General features: G+C 45.8%; 1 protein-coding gene across 1 annotated transcript in view; it reads left to right on the top strand.

The window, feature by feature from the left end:
* The window catches only part of rnf19b (ring finger protein 19B), a 30,883-nt gene extending 10,879 nt beyond the window's left edge, over nucleotides 1–20,004 (top strand). The window contains exons 2-10 of the mRNA XM_034544641.1: nucleotides 2,030–3,314; nucleotides 10,321–10,520; nucleotides 13,424–13,568; nucleotides 13,673–13,835; nucleotides 17,093–17,207; nucleotides 17,306–17,446; nucleotides 17,546–17,735; nucleotides 18,140–18,274; nucleotides 18,755–20,004. Of these exons, the coding sequence (XP_034400532.1) occupies nucleotides 2,584–3,314; nucleotides 10,321–10,520; nucleotides 13,424–13,568; nucleotides 13,673–13,835; nucleotides 17,093–17,207; nucleotides 17,306–17,446; nucleotides 17,546–17,735; nucleotides 18,140–18,274; nucleotides 18,755–19,193 (2,259 nt within the window). The 5' untranslated portion in view covers nucleotides 2,030–2,583 and the 3' untranslated portion in view covers nucleotides 19,194–20,004. The remainder of the gene's footprint in view (nucleotides 1–2,029; nucleotides 3,315–10,320; nucleotides 10,521–13,423; nucleotides 13,569–13,672; nucleotides 13,836–17,092; nucleotides 17,208–17,305; nucleotides 17,447–17,545; nucleotides 17,736–18,139; nucleotides 18,275–18,754) is intronic.
* The last annotated feature ends 1,697 nt before the right edge of the window (nucleotides 20,005–21,701 follow it).

The following is a 21,701-nucleotide window of genomic DNA, read 5'->3' as shown; positions in this document are numbered from 1 at the left end:
CATCAGTGTGTTTGGGCAACGGCTTGTTCTCACCAGACGACATCACCGGATTGATTGAAGCTTCGCAGGTTTGATTCCAGTAGCAGGAGGACACACACACACACACACACACACACACACAGACACCTATTTCACTTTTTCTGTGGAAGCAACCTCCCCAGTGACCGACAGTCTGAAGCTGCAGTCAGCAGAGTTGTGTGTGTGCCTGTGTGCGTGTGTGCGTGCAGAGGACTTACAAACTCAGCCTGGTCGGAGGGTACATTTAGGAACTGCAGGCTTCTTCATACACTCGCACACAATTCAGTGGAAGCCCCGTGAAGATGTGACGGCTGCCGTGGCAACCGTTTCCCTGGACGTGTTTGTACAGCATGCAGCTGTGTGCAAAGATGCACGGGAAGTTTTCACCGTTTCCTCGTAACAATGGAAATCCTCCTCCTGTATTGATTGGTGACTCCAGCTCAGAAGTATTTCCCCTCTCTCTTCCGGTAGCGTGCTGGTTCTCAATGCCTCACGTCTGTTAGAAGGCATGGCACACTTTCTATTTGTCTCTTCTGTCTTATTGTCTTCCAAGGCGATGAGATTGTGAGGAAATCGTATATTGAGAGATCCTCGTACACAATTACGTTGTTACTAAACAATTACTAAATTGATAATAACAAGAACATCTGTGACTATTCACTGGTTATTTCATACTCACCATTTATTTATTGGATTGCCAATCATAAGAACAGTAGTATTCTGTTTTTATTCTCCTTATTCTTAAATATTCAAATAGGACTAGAGACCTTGTGATGGGATCAGCCCTGACACCAAGTCAGGCCAGGGCCCTAAAGTAGGGGGGCCAATGTTCCCTTCCGTACTTCCCACCGTGATCCTCTGAAAGTCCTCAGTGGTAATTCTGCTACAGCTGGTGTTGCCATGGCCACCGTTGGTCCTGGTGACACCAGCGGGCGATGTCACAGCTGGTACTAAAGGCCTTTGTTATGACCGGAGATCAGACTCTTTATTTTAGCCTGAAGACGTCTCTCTGTCTGCCGGCTCCCCAGTGATTTGTCAGCTAATCTGTCAATCACCTGAACACACGCATGTCACAATCTCACGCGTGCGCGTGTGTGTGTGCGTGTGTGTGTGTCTGGCCTTCAGAGCTCTAAGTCAGTGGCTCGCTGTTCAGAGACAGAACCAGTAGAGTACGGATCTGTTGCATGGTGTTTGACCTTCGTCTTGTTTCGACTCGGTGGTGCACGTTTCCTCATTCTTTTCAACACAACAAGAATGAAACAAATAAAGGAAAAAAACAGCACTCGCAAGATTCTCACAAAGCAACACAAAACAAATCAAGACATAAGATGCATCATAATAACACACAAGAGCTGTTTAGGCGTCTCACACGCACTCCTTAACATAAGCTCACACAGACTGTAATTCTAGCGAGGACACAGGATGTAATTATACACGTGTGTATACATAATTATTACTTTTCATTTGTAGTGGCGGGTGTGTGCACAGCACAGCCTATATGGAATATGTGTGTGTGTTCATTTGCAGGGTTAAACGTGTTTTCTTTACGTGCCTAAGTGTGTTTTTGTGTCTGTTTTTAGGATTTGGAAGTGTGTTGATTTTTATACACAAAGAATACAACGTGTGCGTTTGTGTCTGTGTGTGTGTGTGTTCACAAGTGCCAGAGTCACAGAGCGTTTTGCTGTTTGCCTCGCTCGTAGTGAGCGTCACCATGGCAACGGCACTAGCAGCACAGTGTGAAGTGGAGGAAGAGCTTTGCGGGGCTCAGTGTGACAGAAAGACACCGAGAGTTTCACATGAACGGTTGGTCGGACTGGTCGATGATGTCACTGTTAACTAAAAACTAAACTAAACTTTATTTATTGTGTTTGGTTTTTTGTGGGTCTACTTAAATGTAAACGGCATCATCAGTTCAGGGTCACAAGATCAGAAAGAGAGAGAGAGAGAGAGAGATGTGTCATACTGAGCATGCTCTTTGTGTGCTAACTTCCTGCTCTCCTCTTCCTGACAGAAAAGACCGGCGTTCAACAGGAGCGGAGAGGAAGACGTGCGGAGGAGCGGCTCTGAACACAGCTGGGGAGAAACAATCCACACAGGAACAATCACAGCATTCAGACGCTCAATCCCTGGAACGGACATTAATCTTTTTGAGGATCACGGTAATGTCTCACCTCGCCGTCTGCCTGGGAGATGAAAGACTTGCCGCTCGTCTTCAACAACCTTTTGAGTTCAGAGTTTGAGTGAAACTCCGGGAGAAGACGGGGATTTTTTTCTTTCTCCCTTTGAACAATCTCTTTCATTTTCTGTTTTGTGCGTCGTCGTCATCTCACTCTGATCTTTTCCTGATATCGTTTGCTTTCTCATAACAGGAAAAGAAGGAGGTGACTAATTTTCTCTGACAGGAGCGAGACTAGTGTTTGTGTTCCAATTTGGCTTTCACCAGGAGACAAGTCCTCCCTTGTGTGTGTGTTACTGAGTGTGTGTTTTGTGTCAGAGTCCCTCTGCGATACATTAACGTGTCTCAGGGAGACAATAACCGGCCCTGTGTGTGTCTCTTCTGGGAAAATGGGATCAGAAAAGGACTTGGAGTCGCCTCACTCCTCGGTGAGCGGCGTCCCCAACCCTAAGTGCCGCGCGGCAGGCAAACGCCAGGGCCGCATCTCCTTTCACAGCCTCTTCAACAGCAAGCGGGGCTCTCGGGGCGCCAGGGGCCTCAAAGGAGGAGCCGCCACCCCTTTATCCCATCACCACCAACTTCACCAGCTCCTCCCTACTGCCTTGAGCTTGGCGCCCGCCGCAGCCTCCGCTGTGCCCACGACACCGACGACCACAACCACGGCGCCGACCACGACACCGACGACCACAACGCCGACGACCACGACGGCGACAACCACCACCACTGCAGCCATCACGACCCCCCAGGATGCCGCCTCCAGCACCCCGTCAAAGCCGCTCTCCTCCAGCCAGCCGTCCCTGAGTGGAGCCCCGTCCTCCGGGGAGGCCGACCTCCTGGAGTGCCCCCTGTGCCTGGTGCGCCAGCCCGCCGAGCAGCTCCCCGAGCTGCTGGGGTGCAGCCACCGCTCCTGTCTCTGCTGCCTGCGGCAGTACCTCCGCATTGAGATCACGGAGAGTCGAGTCCAGCTCAGCTGCCCCGAATGTGCCGAGAGACTATCCCCACGGCAGGTAGCGGACATCTTGGATGACGCGGCCTTGCTTGAGAAGTATGAGGAGTTCCTGCTGCGGAGGTGCCTCGCCTCTGACCCAGACTGCCGATGGTGCCCGGCGCCCGACTGCGGGTAAGACAGTCATCTGTGCTAGTTGTCAGGACTCTTGCTGTTTCTATGATATTGTCAAGTGTATTTAATCTGCTGTCCAGCAACAAACGTCTGCCAGGCAATGTGTTAATGTCTCTGACCTCCGGCTGGATTTGGTGTCATCCTATCGCAAGATGCTCTCTAGTTTTGTCTCTGTGTTGTACGGCTGCAACTAATATTTGTGCGCTGAATCATTCAGTGGTCTTTAAAGTAGTCGAAAATAGTAGTAGAAATGTTCTACTAAATTGTTTTAAAAAAAGGTCGATCCCAAGCTCTGGAAGCCCCATCATGAATGTTCTGATGATCAGGTAACGCCAAACGATGTTTGACTTAAAATCCCATAAAAACAGGAAAGCAGAACATCTTTACATTTTAGAGACAAAACAATCACCTGCCGGCCGACCAATAGATTAACGTTAGCCGCTGGCACGGTGCAGAGGGTGGGCATTTTGATGACACAATGAGGACATGTTGACCTTTTTTGTTTCCATCTTCCTGTTTCTGTGACATCAAGTCATCTGATCTGAGGCTCAGCTCAGAACATTGATGGGAAATCACCTTGCATAATTAACAAAAACAAATTATCGTCAGCACAGAAGACAAAGAGTGGGAAAACAATGTCATTAGGTGTTTGATTAATTGCATGAAGCAGTTTTTTATCTGAGAAGGTGTCACTTAGTTTCTCAAAGACTGGACAAATATTCCTGATTTTAAATGTCACAGCCTTATCTGATGAAGAAGTCGTCGGCTGTTCACTCACATTAGCGCTGGTCTGGCAGCATCGCTAACGAGAGGACGGCTGTTGTATATCGTCATTATGGTATCATCTCCACTTGTCTATTGAACCTTTTTCCTCTCACTACCTCTTCCTCTTTCTCCCTCGTCCTCTCCCTCGCTGTCCGCTTATTTCTTCATTCTTTTCGCTAGAACTGCCGAGAGAGAGAGAGAGAGAGAGAGAGAGAGAGAGAGAGAGAGAGAGAGAGAGAGAGAGAGAGAGAGAGAGAGAGAGAGAGAGAGAGAGAGAGAGAGAGAGAGAGAGAGAGAGAGAGAGAGAGAGAGAGAGAGAGAGAGAGAGAGAGAGAGAGAGAGATATGTAACTGGGTTAGAGGGCCTTGTGGCCGGAGAAGGGTCAGATGAGTCTGAGGTTGAGCAGCTCTCGTTAGGTTTCTGGAACAAATTGGAGGCGTTTGTTTCATCACAGAAAGCAAGAGTGTGTGTGTGTGTGTGTGGGGGGGGGGGGGGAGCGCAGATATTCAGTGGTGTTTTTCTGTGGTGGTTTTGTACAGTGATACTGGTATTTTGGCAGGGGGAAGGCCAAAGCGTCTGTGTGGTGTATCTTTGCATACACCACATGGACCTTCATGTCTGTTTGTTTCTGTGTCTCTATGACACCACAACCCCGACATGAAGGGTGAAGTCTGCATGCTGTGTGACTTTGTCTGTCCTAATGAGAAGGTACTATAAGAAACACAACTAGTTATTCAAATCCAAAGAGTTAGTTACCTTTAAAATGGTATGGGTTCATCCTCTGGGGAGCACGAAAGAGAGGATTTTCAAAAAAATTAAAAATAAATGTTTTGCACCGAAAATGATTATGAATTATTAGTATTATTGTCTGGAAGCTGTTAAGATCTTTAATACCTTTCATGACAATCAGCAGAATAAACTGCTTTGTCTGTTCTCTGGATTATTGCCATTTTCAGTTAAATTGGGTTTGGTCTTTTTACTGTCTGTAAAGTGTCAGAGCTCTGACTGAACCATGTGAGCTCCTTAAAGGTGACTGTGTTCAGCTGAAAACTGAGCGATGAGCATAAGTTCATGAGAGGGATCAGTTGTACTTCCAGTGGGGGTGAAAATGAACCACAAAATATTTGATCAATATTCTACGTATTGTTTTAGGTCGAGCCTGTTCAAGTTGCATGGTGTTAGATGTGGCCATGTGCTCTAAACAAGTAGCAGGCAGCATTTCACCTCTACTACTATTGAATTACACGTTGATAGTTTACATCCAGAAGTGGCAGAAAGGAGAAAACAACCGCTTGTATCCGTCTTCACAGGAGACACGTCTTCCTTTAGCGGTTAACTCCATTCAGCCAGCCGAGCTGACTGTATGCTAGTTGCTACAGCTAACCGCTGACTGAAGGGCCGTCTCCCAGAGCTACCCGCCATCCTCCCAGCAAAATAGTCTCATGGCGATGGGAAGGACCAAATGAAAATGTTTTGTTGTTTCTGCCACTTTGGATTTAATCCAATAGACAAAGTATCAAAACGTACACGGACCAGAGACTGACATCTCTGCGTCTTCATCCTCTCCTGGAGGACCGATGGAAAAACTAGACGCCACAGTGACTCACTATCGCCTCCCCAGATACCCGGGTATTACAGGACGGGACGGGGCTAGCTGGTTAGCGTCATCGTTTCAGTAGATGTCTCTGTTTTAAAATAAGATCCTATTCTGATCTGACACATTGCTCCTTTTAAAGAGCCTCTTTGGCTCAGCCTTTCCACAGGATGCTGTCATACTTTTGTGTCTGATCATACAGCTTATGACTTGTGAAATAAACTCTGAGCCTCCGTCCTAGAGACCAAGAGCAGAGGGGACATTCTGGCCATCGCTCATGGAGGAAAATCTTTTAGGGTTGGGTTTGTGAAAGTCGTGTAGGCAAAGATAAGCAGACGGGGGTTAGAAGTTAGTCAGTACGTTGTAAAGTCAACAAAAACCAAGGTGTGTGTTTGCATGAGCTGTATCATTAGAAGAGAGGTCGACTGCTGCGCTGACCCACATATTTATCATCCTGTCTGACGCCAGCAGTGACTAAATCCAAATTAATATTCACCACAAACAGCCCCGGCTGGTGACAGAGAAACATCTCTGTGCACACACACATCACACACACACACACACACACACACACACACACCTGCCAACTACAGCGTCGGTCACTGGAGAGCTCGCTTTCACAGAAACAGTGAAATTGGTGTGAATATATTCAGTATAACTGTGAATGGAGTCTTTACAGCTTACGGCCGTGTGTGTGTGTGTGTGTGTGTGTTATGTAAATGTGATCTGGTTTCTGTTGACTACCTTCCCAGCACCAAACAGACAAAGATAGCAGCTAGCTGGTGAACATAGAGACAAATATTCCCCCCAGGAGACGGAGAGCTGAAAGCAGAGTGGCGATTCATCAGATGGACAAACATCACGTCAAATGAATTCTAATGTTGCTTCGTGTCTGCTGGATGTGTAAATAGTCTGCCACAGTTTCTGCTGTTTGTTTGAATTTTAGATTTTGAACAATTCCTCGTTTATTTTCATGAAACATGTTAATATCATCCCAAACTGCTGGATTGTATTCAAACTAAACCTTTAAATATTATAACGCCTGGTTTCTATAGAAATATTTAAAGCTTTTTAAAGCTTTTAAAAGAAACCAGGTGGCAAGCAAAGTGCTTTAAACTTGCATCCTCTGCAATGGCCATTAGGGGGCAACTTCTCTGGTTGCAAAAAACAGATTGTATAAAAGTCTATGAGAAAATTATTATTTATTCCCTCAGTAAACATTGTAAACATGAGTTTATGGTCTCCATCTCTAGTTTCAAGTCTTCTTTAATACAGCATGATGTTCATTTAGTAAATGATGGTCCATTTAGAGTCAAACAGACCATCAAGCAGGCTTTAGGGCGGGGCTACAAGGTGATTGACAGGGTCACGACCACGGCGATGTCCGTTCTTGGAGTTGTCTGTGTTTTCATCATAAAAGGTTAACAACCCTTTCAGTGTTTTCAGTTCATGTTCAAGTTAATTGTAACATTTTCTTTAAAAAAAGACGAATTCGAGGATTCAAAACCATTATCCATAAAGCAATGGGGGAGGTCACGGTGACGACAACTATGAAGAAGCCTTGTCTGGGTCTACAACCAAAACTGTGACGCAAAGCACACAAAGCAAACACACACCTGGGTGCACTTGTCTTTTGATTTCAGTGTTTTCTTACTGCAAAAAAAAAAAAACGGAGAAGAAGAAAGAAGATAATTCATTTGAAATCTACAACTGGTAAATCTCTCTAAATTCTCATCTGAACCACAATAACACGTGTGACCCGCTCGCCTCATCCTGCCTTTAAGGTCTCTGCCTCTGTGCTTGAGAACAAAGAGCGCCGTCTTCTCTCCGGCTGTCAGTTGTCATGACGACTATCGGTGCAGCATGTAGAGGGAGCGTTGCCAGGGGTAACAGGAGTTGGGACTTAATTAGACAGATCAATACGTGCTCGCCCTGGCCTCGGCGTGCATGTGCGTGCGTGACATTGCTTCAGATTTCGGGCCTCGTGCGTCACGTGTTTTTGCATGTTTCTGTGTGAGTCAGGTTTGAACACAGCCTGCTGTTAGCGTGCGGCTTCGCCGCGTGCTGTAACGCTGCATTTACGAGCTCAGCAGGATTCCCAGGTGGTTCTCTCTGGAGCTGAACACTGACAGGACTGCCTTTGCACGTTTTCTCTCAACACACCGCACGCCGGCCCTCGTGAAACTCCTCCTGAATCTGTCTCACTGTATTCCACATCTACGTCTCGGCTCGTGATCTCACTCTATCCATCTCTTTCTTATCTCTCTCTCTCTCTCTCCGTTTGTCTCTCCCTGTCCTGGAAATGTCAGCCCGGATTTCTCTCGACGCAGCATCACGATCCACCAATCGTGAGGCAGTTGTGACGCGGGATGCTCTCCCAGGGAAAAGCTGCCATGGCAACCTGTTCTTTGTACCGCAACTAGTCCAGAGTTAGCCAGATGAGGAGCACACTTGTATGCTCTATCGCTCTCTTTTTTCTCTAGTTGTTCTTTAGCCATGCTAGCTGTATGGATGCCTGCAATTGGACGGATTGCGATGGTCCAGACATTCATGACCACCTCAGGATAAATTGTCATATCTTCTGTGCAGCTTTTCTCTCTCTCTTTTTGTAATTGCAATGTAGATTTCAAGGACCAAAGTGCATACATTTAAATCCTGTGGGACCTCACTGTAAATATAGAAGTCGCAATATAAACGTTGGGATTTAGACTTTGTTTTATTTGGTAGGGACACATACATGTACATAGAGAACTGCACAACAAGTATCCAATGCAGTGTATCGCTGCTGTAATTCACAACGCCCTGGGGTCTAATGTTAAGGTTTTTGTTTTTGTTTTTGTGTATCATAAAGCAGCACTGTTTTGAACTTTTAGGTGAAGTTATTTAAATGTGATTGAATGTTGAGCTCGTGAGGAGCGTTTTCAGTCTAGGGCTGCAACAATTAATCGATAAAAGTCTATTATTAAAAAAGTTGGAAACGAATTTCATTATCGATTAGTACGTGGTGCAAGATAAGCCACGCCCCCTCTCCGATGCGAATAAACCACAAATTGTCGGGCGAGTAAAGCACTGTAAGTTCTGTTTTTGAATAAAGGGTTTTTATCAGATTCATCGATTAACCGAAAGAAATAATCGACAGATTATCGATTATTAAATCGTTAGTTGCAGCCCTGCAGTTCAGACACTCTGCTGTTCTGTTTTTTGTTGACTAACTTCAGGCCCAGGGCTGATGTGGCAGGAAGAAAAGAAAGCCCTTATCTCTGCGCTCTTTGTTTCCCCTTAGTCATTTAAGTGTTGAGGCCTTTGAAGCCTGCTGAAACCTGTCTGCACACTTTGTTTCATCACCACAGGAGGCAACTTCTGCAAATGCTTTGAGGCAGACGTGCACGTGTAAACCCTCACGTGCGCAGGGTGACGCGTCCCTTTGCAGGAATGCCACCTCTCGCCTCGGCCCGTCCCGAGAAAAGTGAACTTCCTGTCTCCCACGATTCGCGGACGTTTATTTCCCGCGGCCTGTCACGCCGCCTCAAGAGCCAATAATGAGCGACATGTGTTGGAGGCGTGCCAGAACAATTATAAGTTTGTGGCGTTATCACTTCGCTTCTTCCCTTTTTTTCTTGGAAAAGAAAAAAAACTGGAACGCTCGACTAACATCGTCTTTGTTTTATCGGGGTAGAAAAAAGGCAACACGTGTGTAGCTTTTGTTATCACTCCTCCAGCAGCTTTTCTCCCACTTATACTTGATACTTGATGACTGGCCTCCTTTGTGATTTCTTCAGTGATTGATAGCCTGTAACTCAGTGCCTCTTCCTCCCTACAATTGCCTTCTTTGTCCTTACTGTTATATAACGCCACCCTTTTTTTTCTTTATTGATTATGATTTTCTCAGAAGTGTGCTGACATCACTGTATACACAACAAAAGAATGGTTTGTCTGGTATAGTTGAGTATATATATTCTTGATGAGGTTTTCGCCTCCACAGAGAAAGCTAGATTAGTTGTGGGTATGTCTGTTTAATTGTACCAGGATATTTAAAAAAAACTCAAACAAAAAACAGTGAAGTTTAGTGGAAAGCTATATTCTCAGGATTCATAGCCCTTTCTTAGAAAAGAAAAAAAAGAGGAATCCATAACACATATATCTGGATTGTCACATTTTGTTCTGCCCTTCATAACGTGGCCCTTCAATGCCAAAAAAAGTTAAATAAATGTGATTGTAAAACTATCATGCAGTGTACAAAAAGGATAGAGTTGAATGATTTAAGCTTAGATGTTTCCAAGGGACAGAAAAACACATAATATATGATACCATCAGCATAAAGTGGAACCAAAGTGCATGAAATTCAGTTAAGTTATTCAAGCTGCCCAGAGAACGATCCCCTGAAAACTTTCCCTCTCGCGCCAACACACGGTCGACTGCTGTGTCTTTATGTGAACCGTCTCGAATATAGAGCAGATGACTTCAGTCGATCCTCAGTACGAACAACCCTTTTGATATGTCAGTCTTTTATGATTCATTAGGATTCTGTTTATTGATGCTTTAGTTAAACTGTATGACTTTTAAATAGGGCCTCATAAAAACATCTTCATGATCTCACTCCACACTATTGAACGCCCTTCTCGCTCTTCGCCCGTCTCTTCTTCTCAGATTTGCCATCATCGCCTCGGGCTGTGCCAGCTGTCCCCGGTTGGTGTGTCGCAGAGAGGGATGCGGCGCCGAGTTCTGCTACCACTGCAAGCAGGCCTGGCATCCCAACCAGACCTGCGACTCGGCCCGCCAGCAGAGGGCGCAGTCCCTGCACACCCACAGCAACCACTCCCCCAGCTACACACAGGAGCAGGGACCAGGTGAGGACGCACCTCCCCAGCCACACACACACACACCACACACACACACGCGCTGAGCTTCTATCTGACATAAACAGACAGATAGAATTTTTTTCCCCCGCAGCATTTCCGACCCACAAATATCCGACTCACTTCTGAGAACTCTCCGTCTCTCAGTCTCCATCAAGGCCGTCAGAGCGCCGAGTCAAACTCGTCTGGCGTGCGTGGTGCCGGCTCCCCGGTGTTCCCACCACAGCTTCTCCTCCTGATAGCATCTTGATGCAGCGCCCTGCTTCCCCGTCAGCATTTACAACATTTCTGTGGGCAAACTGAGTCAGATTTTCAACGTTTTAGTCCTCCTAGTCCACCTTCGGCAGTTCAACCACACAGTAACACTCCGCTAGAGTTGAGCATTATTTGTTCCTGTTTTTCATAACTGTATTTGAGTGAAGTTCAAAATAATCGTTTAAAGATATGCTTCTGAAAAACTCACTGGGGAAACTTCTCTGTTGAGGTTAAGAACATCATCGGTGACATGGGAGGACATTTTGAACCTGTTAGTCTCTATAAGTGTTAGACTAAATACAGTTACCATGGATACCATGTGAGACTGTTCAGTATTGTAGATATTCAGGAAAACACCCAGTACTTTTACACATATTCTTTAAATGCCCAAGGTAAATCCACCAATGAGTTTTAGGTAGTGTGCTCGTCTTTATGCTAAGCTAAGCTAATTTATTGTCACATTTACAGCACAGGCATGAGAGCGGGGTCGATCTTCTCTTTTAACCTTCTACAAACAAGCACAAAGTGTCGAGGGAGCTCTTTAATTCACTTGTTGTGGTTATATACAAACATCCGCGCCTGTGCATGAGAACATCCTCACGCGTGAGGGCGTGTGTGCGTCTTTAATTCCATTTTGATTAAAAATCTATCAATTGCCCCCCGGCTGTCCTCAGTCAGTCTTCTGTCAGTTTTCCCCTTAATTCATTAATTCACCACTTCCAGTCTGCCAAGTGTTCAGAAGAACTGACGCCAATCCAGAAGAGCTAGACTGACTCATAAGACAATCCAGGCTGCTACCTCCCTGGTTGTCTCCCTGTCTGTCTCCTTGTCTCCCTGCCTGTCTCCTTGTCTGTCTCCCTGCCTGTCTACCTGTCTGTCTCCCTGCCTGTCTACCTGTCTGTCTCCCTGTCTGTCTACCTGTCTGTCTACCTGCCTGTCTACCTGTCTGTATCCCTGCCTGTCTCCTTGTCTGTCTCCCTGCCTGTCTACCTGTCTGTCTCCCTGCCTGTCTACCTGTCTGTCTCCTTGTCTCACTGCCTGTCTCCTTGTCTGTCTCCCTGCCTGTCTACCTGTCTGTCTACCTGCCTGTCTACCTGTCTGTCTCCCTGTCTGTCTCCCTGCCTGTCTACCTGTCTGTCTCCCTGCCTGTCTACCTGTCTGTCTCCCTGCCTGTCTCCTTGTCTGTCTCCCTGCCTGTCTACCTGTCTGTCTCCCTGCCTGTCTACCTGTCTGTCTCCCTGCCTGTCTACCTGTCTGTCTCCCTGCCTGTCTACCTGTCTGTCTACCTGCCTGTCTACCTGTCTGTCTCCCTGTCTGTCTCCCTGTCTGTCTACCTGTCTGTCTCCCTGCCTGTCTACCTGTCTGTCTCCCTGCCTGTCTACCTGTCTGTCTCCCTGCCTGTCTACCTGTCTGTCTACCTGTCTGTCTCCTTGTCTCACTGCCTGTCTCCTTGTCTGTCTCCCTGCCTGTCTACCTGTCTGTCTACCTGCCTGTCTACCTGTCTGTCTCCCTGTCTGTCTCCCTGCCTGTCTACCTGTCTGTCTCCCTGCCTGTCTCCTTGTCTGTCTCCCTGCCTGTCTACCTGTCTGTCTCCCTGCCTGTCTACCTGTCTGTCTCCCTGCCTGTCTACCTGTCTGTCTCCCTGCCTGTCTACCTGTCTGTCTACCTGCCTGTCTACCTGTCTGTCTCCCTGTCTGTCTCCCTGTCTGTCTACCTGTCTGTCTCCCTGCCTGTCTACCTGTCTGTCTCCCTGCCTGTCTACCTGTCTGTCTCCCTGCCTGTCTACCTGTCTGTCTACCTGTCTGTATCCCTGCCTGTTCATACCTGCTGATTAGCCAACGAGATATAGACAGCTATAAACAGACAGAGGGAGAGAGAGATAAAAGGAGGAAAATAGGAGCAGAAGAAAGTGAGGCAAGAGAGTGTGTCAGCAGAATGCGGAGTGCACAAAGAACAGCAACCACACACACACACACACACACACTCACACACTCACACACTCAGTGGCCATTTCAGGCCGATCTGCCAGGCTCTCCAAGTTAAAATGCCAAAAGGCCCTTTAAAGAGCAGACAGCATCAATATCACAGTAAATTGACTTTTTCTTGGCTTCTTTGCTTTCTTTCCTTTAAAATGCATGAGAGGACAAACCAATGCATTTGTCTTATTACTCTAATGATGTTTGATTTTGTTGCCAAAAGAAGGAAGATTAGAACTAATTAGATGGGACCATCGTAGAGTTTCGTCTTTCTTCCAGTTGAAATCTGAATTGTATGCATTCAATATGAATATAATTAAGAAATGCCCATATTTATTTTCTTGCTGAGAGTTCGATCGATACCACTCTTGTATTTGTCCCATGAATTAGCTTAGCTTTAGCTATCCTGGTTAACAAAACCCACTTCCCATCACCTCGAAAGCTTCGCTGGTTGGATCCGAACGTAACCCGTAAAAAAGTGACCTTGCTTCTGGTTCCAGCTTCACATTTAGCATACAGATACAAGAGGGGTATCGATCTCCTCATCTCACTCTCGGCATAAAAGGATTCAACCATATTTCCCAGAATGTCGACATTTACCTCGAACAACCTTTTAACCCCGTGCAAAATATCACTTAGTTTTGATCTTGCTTCTGTCCCCAGCTGATGACATCAAGCCCTGCCCTCGCTGTGGTGCCTACATCATCAAGATGAACGATGGGAGCTGCAACCACATGACCTGCGCCGTCTGCGGCTGCGAGTTCTGCTGGCTGTGCATGAAGGAGATCTCCGACCTGCACTACCTCAGGTACTGGAATCTCTTTTCTTCACTGTTTGTATCGGCTCGATGTTTTTGGATTTCACTGACGTCGCTCTCCTTGGCTCTCCCCCTCCTCTTCTTCCCTCCATCAGTCCATCTGGCTGCACGTTCTGGGGGAAGAAGCCTTGGAGCAGGAAGAAGAAGATTTTGTGGCAGCTGGGCACTCTGATCGGAGCTCCAGTCGGCATCACCCTCATCGCAGGCATCGCCGTTCCTGCCATGGTCATCGGCATCCCCGTTTACGTCGGCCGCAAGGTGAGAAACCCGCAGAGAGGGAGACGCTTCAGCTCCTGTAGCAGCGTGACACACTTTAATTAAAGGGCGCTGGGCTTTGACCTTCAAGATTTAATGGGAGAGAAACAAGTGTTCTTAGTTCCTAGTTTCTAGTTCTAGTCCTTGTTTGTTTTTCATCATGTGTACTCTTGATTTATTCCTCTGGTTTATGGTATTTTCTGTTTAAAGTACATATTGACCTTTTTTTAAAACGACACAGCCTAAAGCTAAACGTTACAACAACTACAATCTAGCATTCAAGTAACTACCTTTTTTTTTATCTCAGGGTTTGAGTGAGTTGATTGTTTTGGATCATTTTTCAGTTTTATTTCATTTTTGTTAAGGATTACAAAGTATCAATTTGACAGCGAATCACTTCACATTTATCTCCAGCTAAAGGAACCAGAAGTGGAAAAACTTCACAAATAGTTTACTGCTCTGCCACAGTTATTCTTTCACAACACGGCTTCGGTGATTATCTGGAATTTACGACATAGCGGAACAAAAACCTTTTCTGTGTAAGTTCAGTTTAACAGTGTTAAAAACCACAAAACGGTTTCTATTCACAGCAACGACCATACTGACCTAAAAACAGACTTTAAGATCCGAGAGATTCACGATTCAAGATATGTTTATTGTCGTATGCACAGTTAACAGACAGTTACTGTGTACAATGAAAAACTGACTTTTGCTCCGTCCTCCTTCCTCCCGGTAAAAATATTATATCATTTAAATTTAAATTAAGAATACAAAAAGAAGTAAATGCTAATAGTATAAGAAAATGGTAGCGCTTCAACATCAGAACCCACAGCTGATAGTGAAGAGGACAGACCTGTGGTCAACTGAGGGTCCATAAACATCTCAACCTATTTCAGGTCTGAATGCAGTTGTTTAGTTTATAGATGCAGAGTTTCATGAGGCTGTGATTATCATTAGGGGGACTCACAATATCATCATCACTGGAAACAAAGAGTCTTCACTTTTTGGTGAAACCCAATTTATGTAACTCTAAGACTGTTTAGGGACCCCAGTAAGCAGAAATGTTCAAATACATCATTTTCAAAATAAGGGAAACTGCACAAGTCTGTTCTCCATAAGATAAGATATGATCATGACCGCGTTCTGTTTTTGTAGTGGGGCGACTGTGGGTCAGTGGTTAGCATGCCCGTCTTTCAATCAGGGGGTTGGTGGTTCTATCCCCGCCCTAGTCGATGTGTCCTTGAGCAAGACACTTAACCCTGAGTTGTTCCCTGTAGCTGTGTATGAATGTAACATGATTGTAAGTCACTTTGGATAAAAGCGTCAGCTAAATGACATGTAATGTAATGTAGTTGGTTATGATGTTATGTTATTATTGTTCTGTTATGTTATTAGAGACAAAAACGGTAATGGTCTTTCTCATAACAAGAGGAAGGAAATGAAATGGCATTTATTTCTGCACATTAACACACTGTAGCTCTCTCTTGTGGAGAGAAGTGGAACTGCAGTTTTCTATAGAAGTCTTTCAGGATCCCGCAGTGTGAAGAGTCAGAAGTGGTTAACTACATTTCATTAAGTTATTTCCCTGTGATGGATACATACTTTAAAAAGGACAGCGTGGCACTGTAGGAGAGGACTGCACACATCCTCGTCACCTCCACTTCACCTCCTCCGTCACACGTGTCCCTGTATTTACTGCAGTGTCCTCTCTGCGGCGCTCAACCCCACGATCCCCTTTCCCCTCGGTACCTGTTCAGCATTTTCTTTGCAGCTTGCCTGCACCGACTAACACCAACACATTCACAGGACCTGTGGATACAGTGTCACCAAACAGGTCCCACACGCACAAACTTCACAGCAGATATCAGCATCCGACAGGTTTCATCAACAGCAACACTGAGCCAGGATCAGCATGTTTCACTTGTCTGATTCAGACAGAAAGTCTGGATTGATGAAACAAATGTTGAGTCCAGCAAAAAGTGACACGGCTCTATTGATGTGGCAGTGTTGTTGTTGTTGAAGGCTTCCTTCTTTGAAAAGGACTTGAAGGAATCTTTCTTTTCAGGCTCAAAGAACACTAAAAGGAAGTCAAATCTAAGTTGTTTGTGTTTCGCTCCCGTTGGATCACCACATAGAACTCATTGATTCATTAGCTTTTTCTTTGCTTTGACATGAGGATGTGTATCTTTGGACCCTTCACATGTGCAACCTTGTTTTATTGTTGGCTGCACATTGACATACGCTCCGAACTCCATCCATTCCCTCCTTTTTCCTCAGAGGGCATGTTTACCTCTGCCCCATTAGGCAGGCACTCCACTTCCTGATGCCAGGCCCCAGCCAGGAAGTCTACTGGCACAACATCCAGACATGACCTCTGAGAGGAGGCTTACTGTTGGCCATCATACATCCCCCCCTCCCTGAAGCTGTAAACCTAGGGGAAACACAGAGTTAGATTAACTTAGTTAGACGCAGAAGCTCACCTGTTTGTTCCAACCTGCCCAAGTATGGAGGACTCTGGTTGTCTGCAACATAGATGTAGTTGTTTCAAAGAGAGGGGAGGTTGTGTCCTTTTAATGGTTACAAGAACCTCAGGAGGTGTTAGCATGATGGTTTTGTTTGATATACTTCAAACTACAGTGGGATTCACCATTTATCCAGAAAGGTACATTCCTGTCAGTGTGGAGATGGCTTTGTAACAGCACATGATTGAAACAGTTTTATATAGTGCTTCTTTTATAGGAATATTTTACACATTTTTTGTGGAGGAATTTATTTGGACTCTTTCTACAGCTTTAATTAAGTTGAAAGGACACGAAGATGGCAGGGGACCAACACATATATTTGTCTTCCATGCTCTGCTCACTAAAACACATTTTTAGAAGAATTGATTTTCATATGGTATGCTCCAAGCCTGACGATATTTATTTTTAAGAAATGTGTACAAATTGTAACAAAATGTTACGACAAAATAAAAAAACAATACATATATTAAATTGTTTGCACTAATTGCATTTTGGACAAATGACATCAGCTACATGGGTGTTAATATTTATCATTTAATACTTTAAATGCTTTAAACTGCAGTTCATTATTCAGGATAATCATTTACATTTACTCAGCATGCCTGTACGTTTATTAGTTACCATGAGTACCACGAATGCTATAGTACCGGTAAATCATCAGCTTTATGTTATCCTCAATTTAAATCCATCAAAAGTCCGACCTTTAACCTCCACCCTTCTCGCTGTGCTCTGCTGCAGATCCACGCCCACTACGAGCTGAAGAAGACGTCTCGTCACAGGAGGAACCTGGCCATCACAGGAGGCGTGGCCCTGTCCATCATCACCGCCCCTGTCATCGCGGCTGTCAGCGTTGGTAAGACACTCAACAACGAGCAGCTGAAACCAGACATCACTTGAGACGTTTTGGGGATGAAATCCAACCGGTGTGCTTCTGTTTCTGTCCCTGCTCAGGAATCGGCGTGCCCATCATGTTGGCCTACGTGTACGGCGTGGTGCCCATCTCTCTGTGTCGGGGAGGAGGCTGCGGTGTCAGCAGAGGGAAGGGACGAGGCGTACGCATTGACTTCGATGATGACGATGGTCCCATCACAGGTGAGGAAGCCAAACACTTCCTGATTAACAAAAAGGGGAGGGGCAGGATACCATTCACCAGATCTTATTATAAATAATATTCTCCATGTGATTTTGCAGTGGCTGATGCGTGGCGAGCCCTCAAGTCCCCGAGCCTCGGCGAGAGCAGTCTGGACGGGGCCCTCAGCGGTCTGAGCACCACTTCCCCCAGCGAGGGGCTCTCCGTGGCCCCTGGGACTCTGGGTGGCACGCCCCACTTTAACACACTGGTGGGCGGTGCCTTGGGAGCACGCACCAGCAAGTACAGCAGGTGAGGAAGAAGAGCTGAGTAGTTTAATGGAAATGGGTAATGTGGATCACTGAAATATGAACTAAATATATGCTATATGAATAACTCCGCCCTCGGCTTAAGTGCGCCTCATTTTTATGATATTCTAATGAGCCTGCTTGTGACATAGGGAGGGGAGTTAATCATGACTTATCTAAATATAAAGTTGAATTCAATCAAATTATTAAATTGGATAAACATTAGTCCATAACATGATCAAGATATCCTGCTGATGGACGTGGAAACCAACCAACTTAATGTAGAGAACAGGACCTATAGTGGCAGAACTGATGAAAAGAGAGCTCCGGTGCCAATGTGTCACGGTCCTGTCCTGATCGGTGTGCAGTGGTTCATTTTTATTGATCAGTATGCTTTGTGTCCTCCAGGCTGGAGGTGCAGGCGGGGGAGCTGGCTAAAGAGTCCGCCCAGAGGGAGACAGGCAGCCTGGGAGCAGGGAGCGACTGTGCCAGCACCCGTGGAATGGCCGGATCCATCATCTCGTCCTACACGCTACCCGACAGGTGACACATTCGTCTTCTTCTGTGGTGTCTTTGATCTCTATCTCCCTCTTTTTTTCATTCAACACACTCTCTCTGAGAGGTTCGGTAGTTGTCATGTCAGAATATTAATAGGAAATAGGAAATAGAGCAACGTGTAAGGGCCAAATACATCTTTGTTCCTCCTCTTGTTGATAGAGCATTTAAACCATTTTAATATGTGGTTGTCACGCTGAAGATGAGGATGTTTCAGGGTTACTTATGGTACACCCAACTTTTAACAATAGTCTTTCGCAAATGTAATATATATTTCAACACATCAACGGCTCGAAAAACTCAAATCTCAATGTTTTCCATATATTTTTCCGAAAGAATTCTCTTTCGAATATGTTTCCAAATACATCCAAAAAGACTGCGTCCCCCTCTGAGCGTCCGTCGAGGTCTTTGTTCTTCAGTAGTTTGAGCATTAGGACTGACTGGTTGCCAATGAACCTGTCTCTGCAGGGAGTGCACCAACCTGGAGATCCAGGTGGACATCGAGACCAAACCCAGTCACCTCTGCCTGACCAGCGAAGAGGACCTAAGCCCGGCCCCGGGCTCCGCTGCAATCACGACGGCCTCCGGGGTGGAGGAGCCTCAGGACTGCAGCTCCAGGCGGGGCGGGGCTCTGTCCGGGTCGGTGCTGGGACTGTCGCCGGGCGTGTCCATCAGGGAGGGGCTCAGAGACGTCACCCTGGCTCAGCCGGAGAGCATCCGCAGTGACCTGGAGATGTCGGACACTCAGTCGGACGACATCGCCGAGCTGACGTCGGACGACTGTGACTCGCCTCACCCGAAGAGCTGCCACCTGCTAGCCGGCCAGCAGCCCCCGTCCTGCCGAGCTCTGAACCCCTTGGACGGCCTTCACTGTCCCGCAGACAGTAACGTCATCCTCTACGTCTGAGAGAGCCGCAGCTCCTCGGATTGCACAAAAAGACTCCCGACAGTTTCATCTGAGCTCTCCTTTACTTCTTACTGCATTTTCTTTTGTCTTTCTTTTATCATTTCTTGTTTGCTGCTTTTAAGACTCACAGACGGCCTCTTAAACACAGACAGGGTTTGTTCACTTCTGTCTGTCTGTCTGTCTGTCTGTCTGTCTGTCTGTCTGTCTGTCTGTCTGCCTGTCAATCTTCTCGCTGAGTAAATTGTCAGGGTTTCTACCTCTGAGATTTATAAGATGATGATTTATGTTTTCTCCTTGGTGCAAAATGCCTTGGCTACTTAAGCAAAAAAAAAAAAAAAAGACAAAAAAAAAGTTACACATTTTCCACGAGAAATATCGCAATTCTGAAATAAGGTGAAAAGTCACCGAGCACAGCGGAGGGAAGACGGATGTTTGCTGGGGACGAAAGGGGACGATGTGTGATTTGTACTCAACTATTGTGGCTTTATTTTCTTCTCTATTTTCTTCTCTCTATTTAAATTCAGATGACCTGGAAATGGTGTTATTTGCTGCACGCTTGTGTCTGCATGAGCCAATGCCTTGTGTGAAAGGTTGAAAAAAGGGACGGTGAGCTTCTGTTACACTGGTGAAAGTTTACTTTAGATGATGAAGCTGCACTTGAATCTCACTGTCCTTGCACAGAGGAGAAGGAGGAGGAGGAGGAGGAGTTTCGATGAGTTCTGACAATGATGAGGACAGGAGACGCTGCTTTGAAAGAAGCTGTTTAGTCAATTCAAGTCTGTGACAGTAAAGGGCATCTTTTACATTTTGACCAGTTGAAGACATTCCAGTATATAAACGGGTTTGTCCTGCACTGAGATGTGCATCAAACAGACATTTATGATTTCATAAATAACCCACTGAAAAAGTTAATTTAATGTTAATCTGAAGTCCTGCTGGACTTCAGTAATCAGTTACATGGGGAAGCTTGAAACATAAGCATCGGCCTCTGGAGCGTCAACTGTCTGCGAACCAAATATTCAGAAAACCTGCTTTACTGAAACACCAATCCAAAGTAGGTTCACATTTATTAAATCAAATCATCTGCAGTTCCACTTGCAAAAACATTTCACCTCCAAACTTTTCATTTCAATAATGAATTAAGGCCCAAAAGGTTATATAATAATATCATATATTACAAAGAGAACCATCCATCCATCCATCCATTTTCAATACCGCTTATCCTCATTAGGGTCGCGGGGGCGCTGGAGCCTATCCCAGCTGACATAGGGCGAAGGCAGGGGACACCCTGGACAGGCCGCCAGTCCATCGAGGGCACATGTAGGGACATACAACCATTCACTCTCACATTCACACCTATGGGACATTTAGAGATCAATTAACCTGCAGCATGTCTTTGGACTGTGGGAGGAAGCCGGAGAGCCCGGAGAGAACCCACGCTGCCACGGGGAGAACATGCAGACTCCACACAGAAGGACCGCTCGAACCTGCGGCCCTCTTGCTGTGAGGCGACAGTGCTAGCCACTACACCACCGTGCAGCGACAAAGAGAACCAGTAATAATATAATTTATTATAAAGAGAACCAGTAATAATATTGTATATTACCAAGAGCACCAGTAATACTTTCGTACATTACAAATAGAACCAGTAAATGCTCACATTGGAGAACCCTGAACATTTTCAATCTTTTGTTAATCAACGATTATCAAAATACCTGACTCATTGAATTTTATTCTGTCAGCTGTAATATGTGATCGTTGTCAAAAGCTGGAACTGGCTGGTGACGAGCTGTCTCCCTCTGGTCGCTGTCACAACTCTGTGTGTGTGTGTGTGTGTGTGCGTGTGTGTGTGCGTGTGTGCGTGTGTGCGTGTGTGCGTGTGTGTGTGGGTGTGTGTGGGTGTGGGTGGACGGACTCCTGATGAATGTATTTGTCCCACTTTGTTTTTTGAGTGAGCACTTGGGCACTTTATGTGGAATTTATCATATATGCCTTTTGTTTTTCTTTTTGTTGCTGTTCTTCATCTTTTACTGAGTGACTTCAGTTGCCTATGAAAGTCTGTGGTCAACCAAAACACATCACCTACCAGAAGGCCTTTTATGTTGGATGTAACTAAAGAAGAGTTTGTCTCCGAAACATCCGCCTGTCCTTTTTAAAAGGGCCAGTGTGTACGACGTGGGCCTCTGGCGGCATCTAGCGGCGAGCTTGTAGACTGCAACCAAATGAAACTTCTCCCGGCTGACGAGCGCGTCGGTGAACTACGGTGGACGCCGCAAAAACCCGAATGTCAGTCACCAGAGCCAGTGTTGGATTTGTCCGTTCTGGGCTCCCGTAGGAACATGGCGGCCTCCACGAAGAGGACCCGCTTCATAGGATGAGAATGCTCCTCTAAACGCTGTACACTGGCCCTTTAAACACGAGGAGCATCCAGAGTTTTTATCGGTGATCCAAGGACTGTTTTATCTTTTCTTTTTTGTTTATTTTCCTCTGGAGCCAAACACTTCCAAT

Source organism: Cyclopterus lumpus, chromosome 11 (genome assembly GCF_009769545.1).
Source record: "Cyclopterus lumpus isolate fCycLum1 chromosome 11, fCycLum1.pri, whole genome shotgun sequence".
NCBI classification, from domain to species: Eukaryota; Metazoa; Chordata; class Actinopteri; order Perciformes; family Cyclopteridae; genus Cyclopterus; species Cyclopterus lumpus.
The sequence above is the reverse complement of the archived record's forward strand: the minus strand, read 5'-3'. Positions and strand labels throughout refer to the sequence as shown.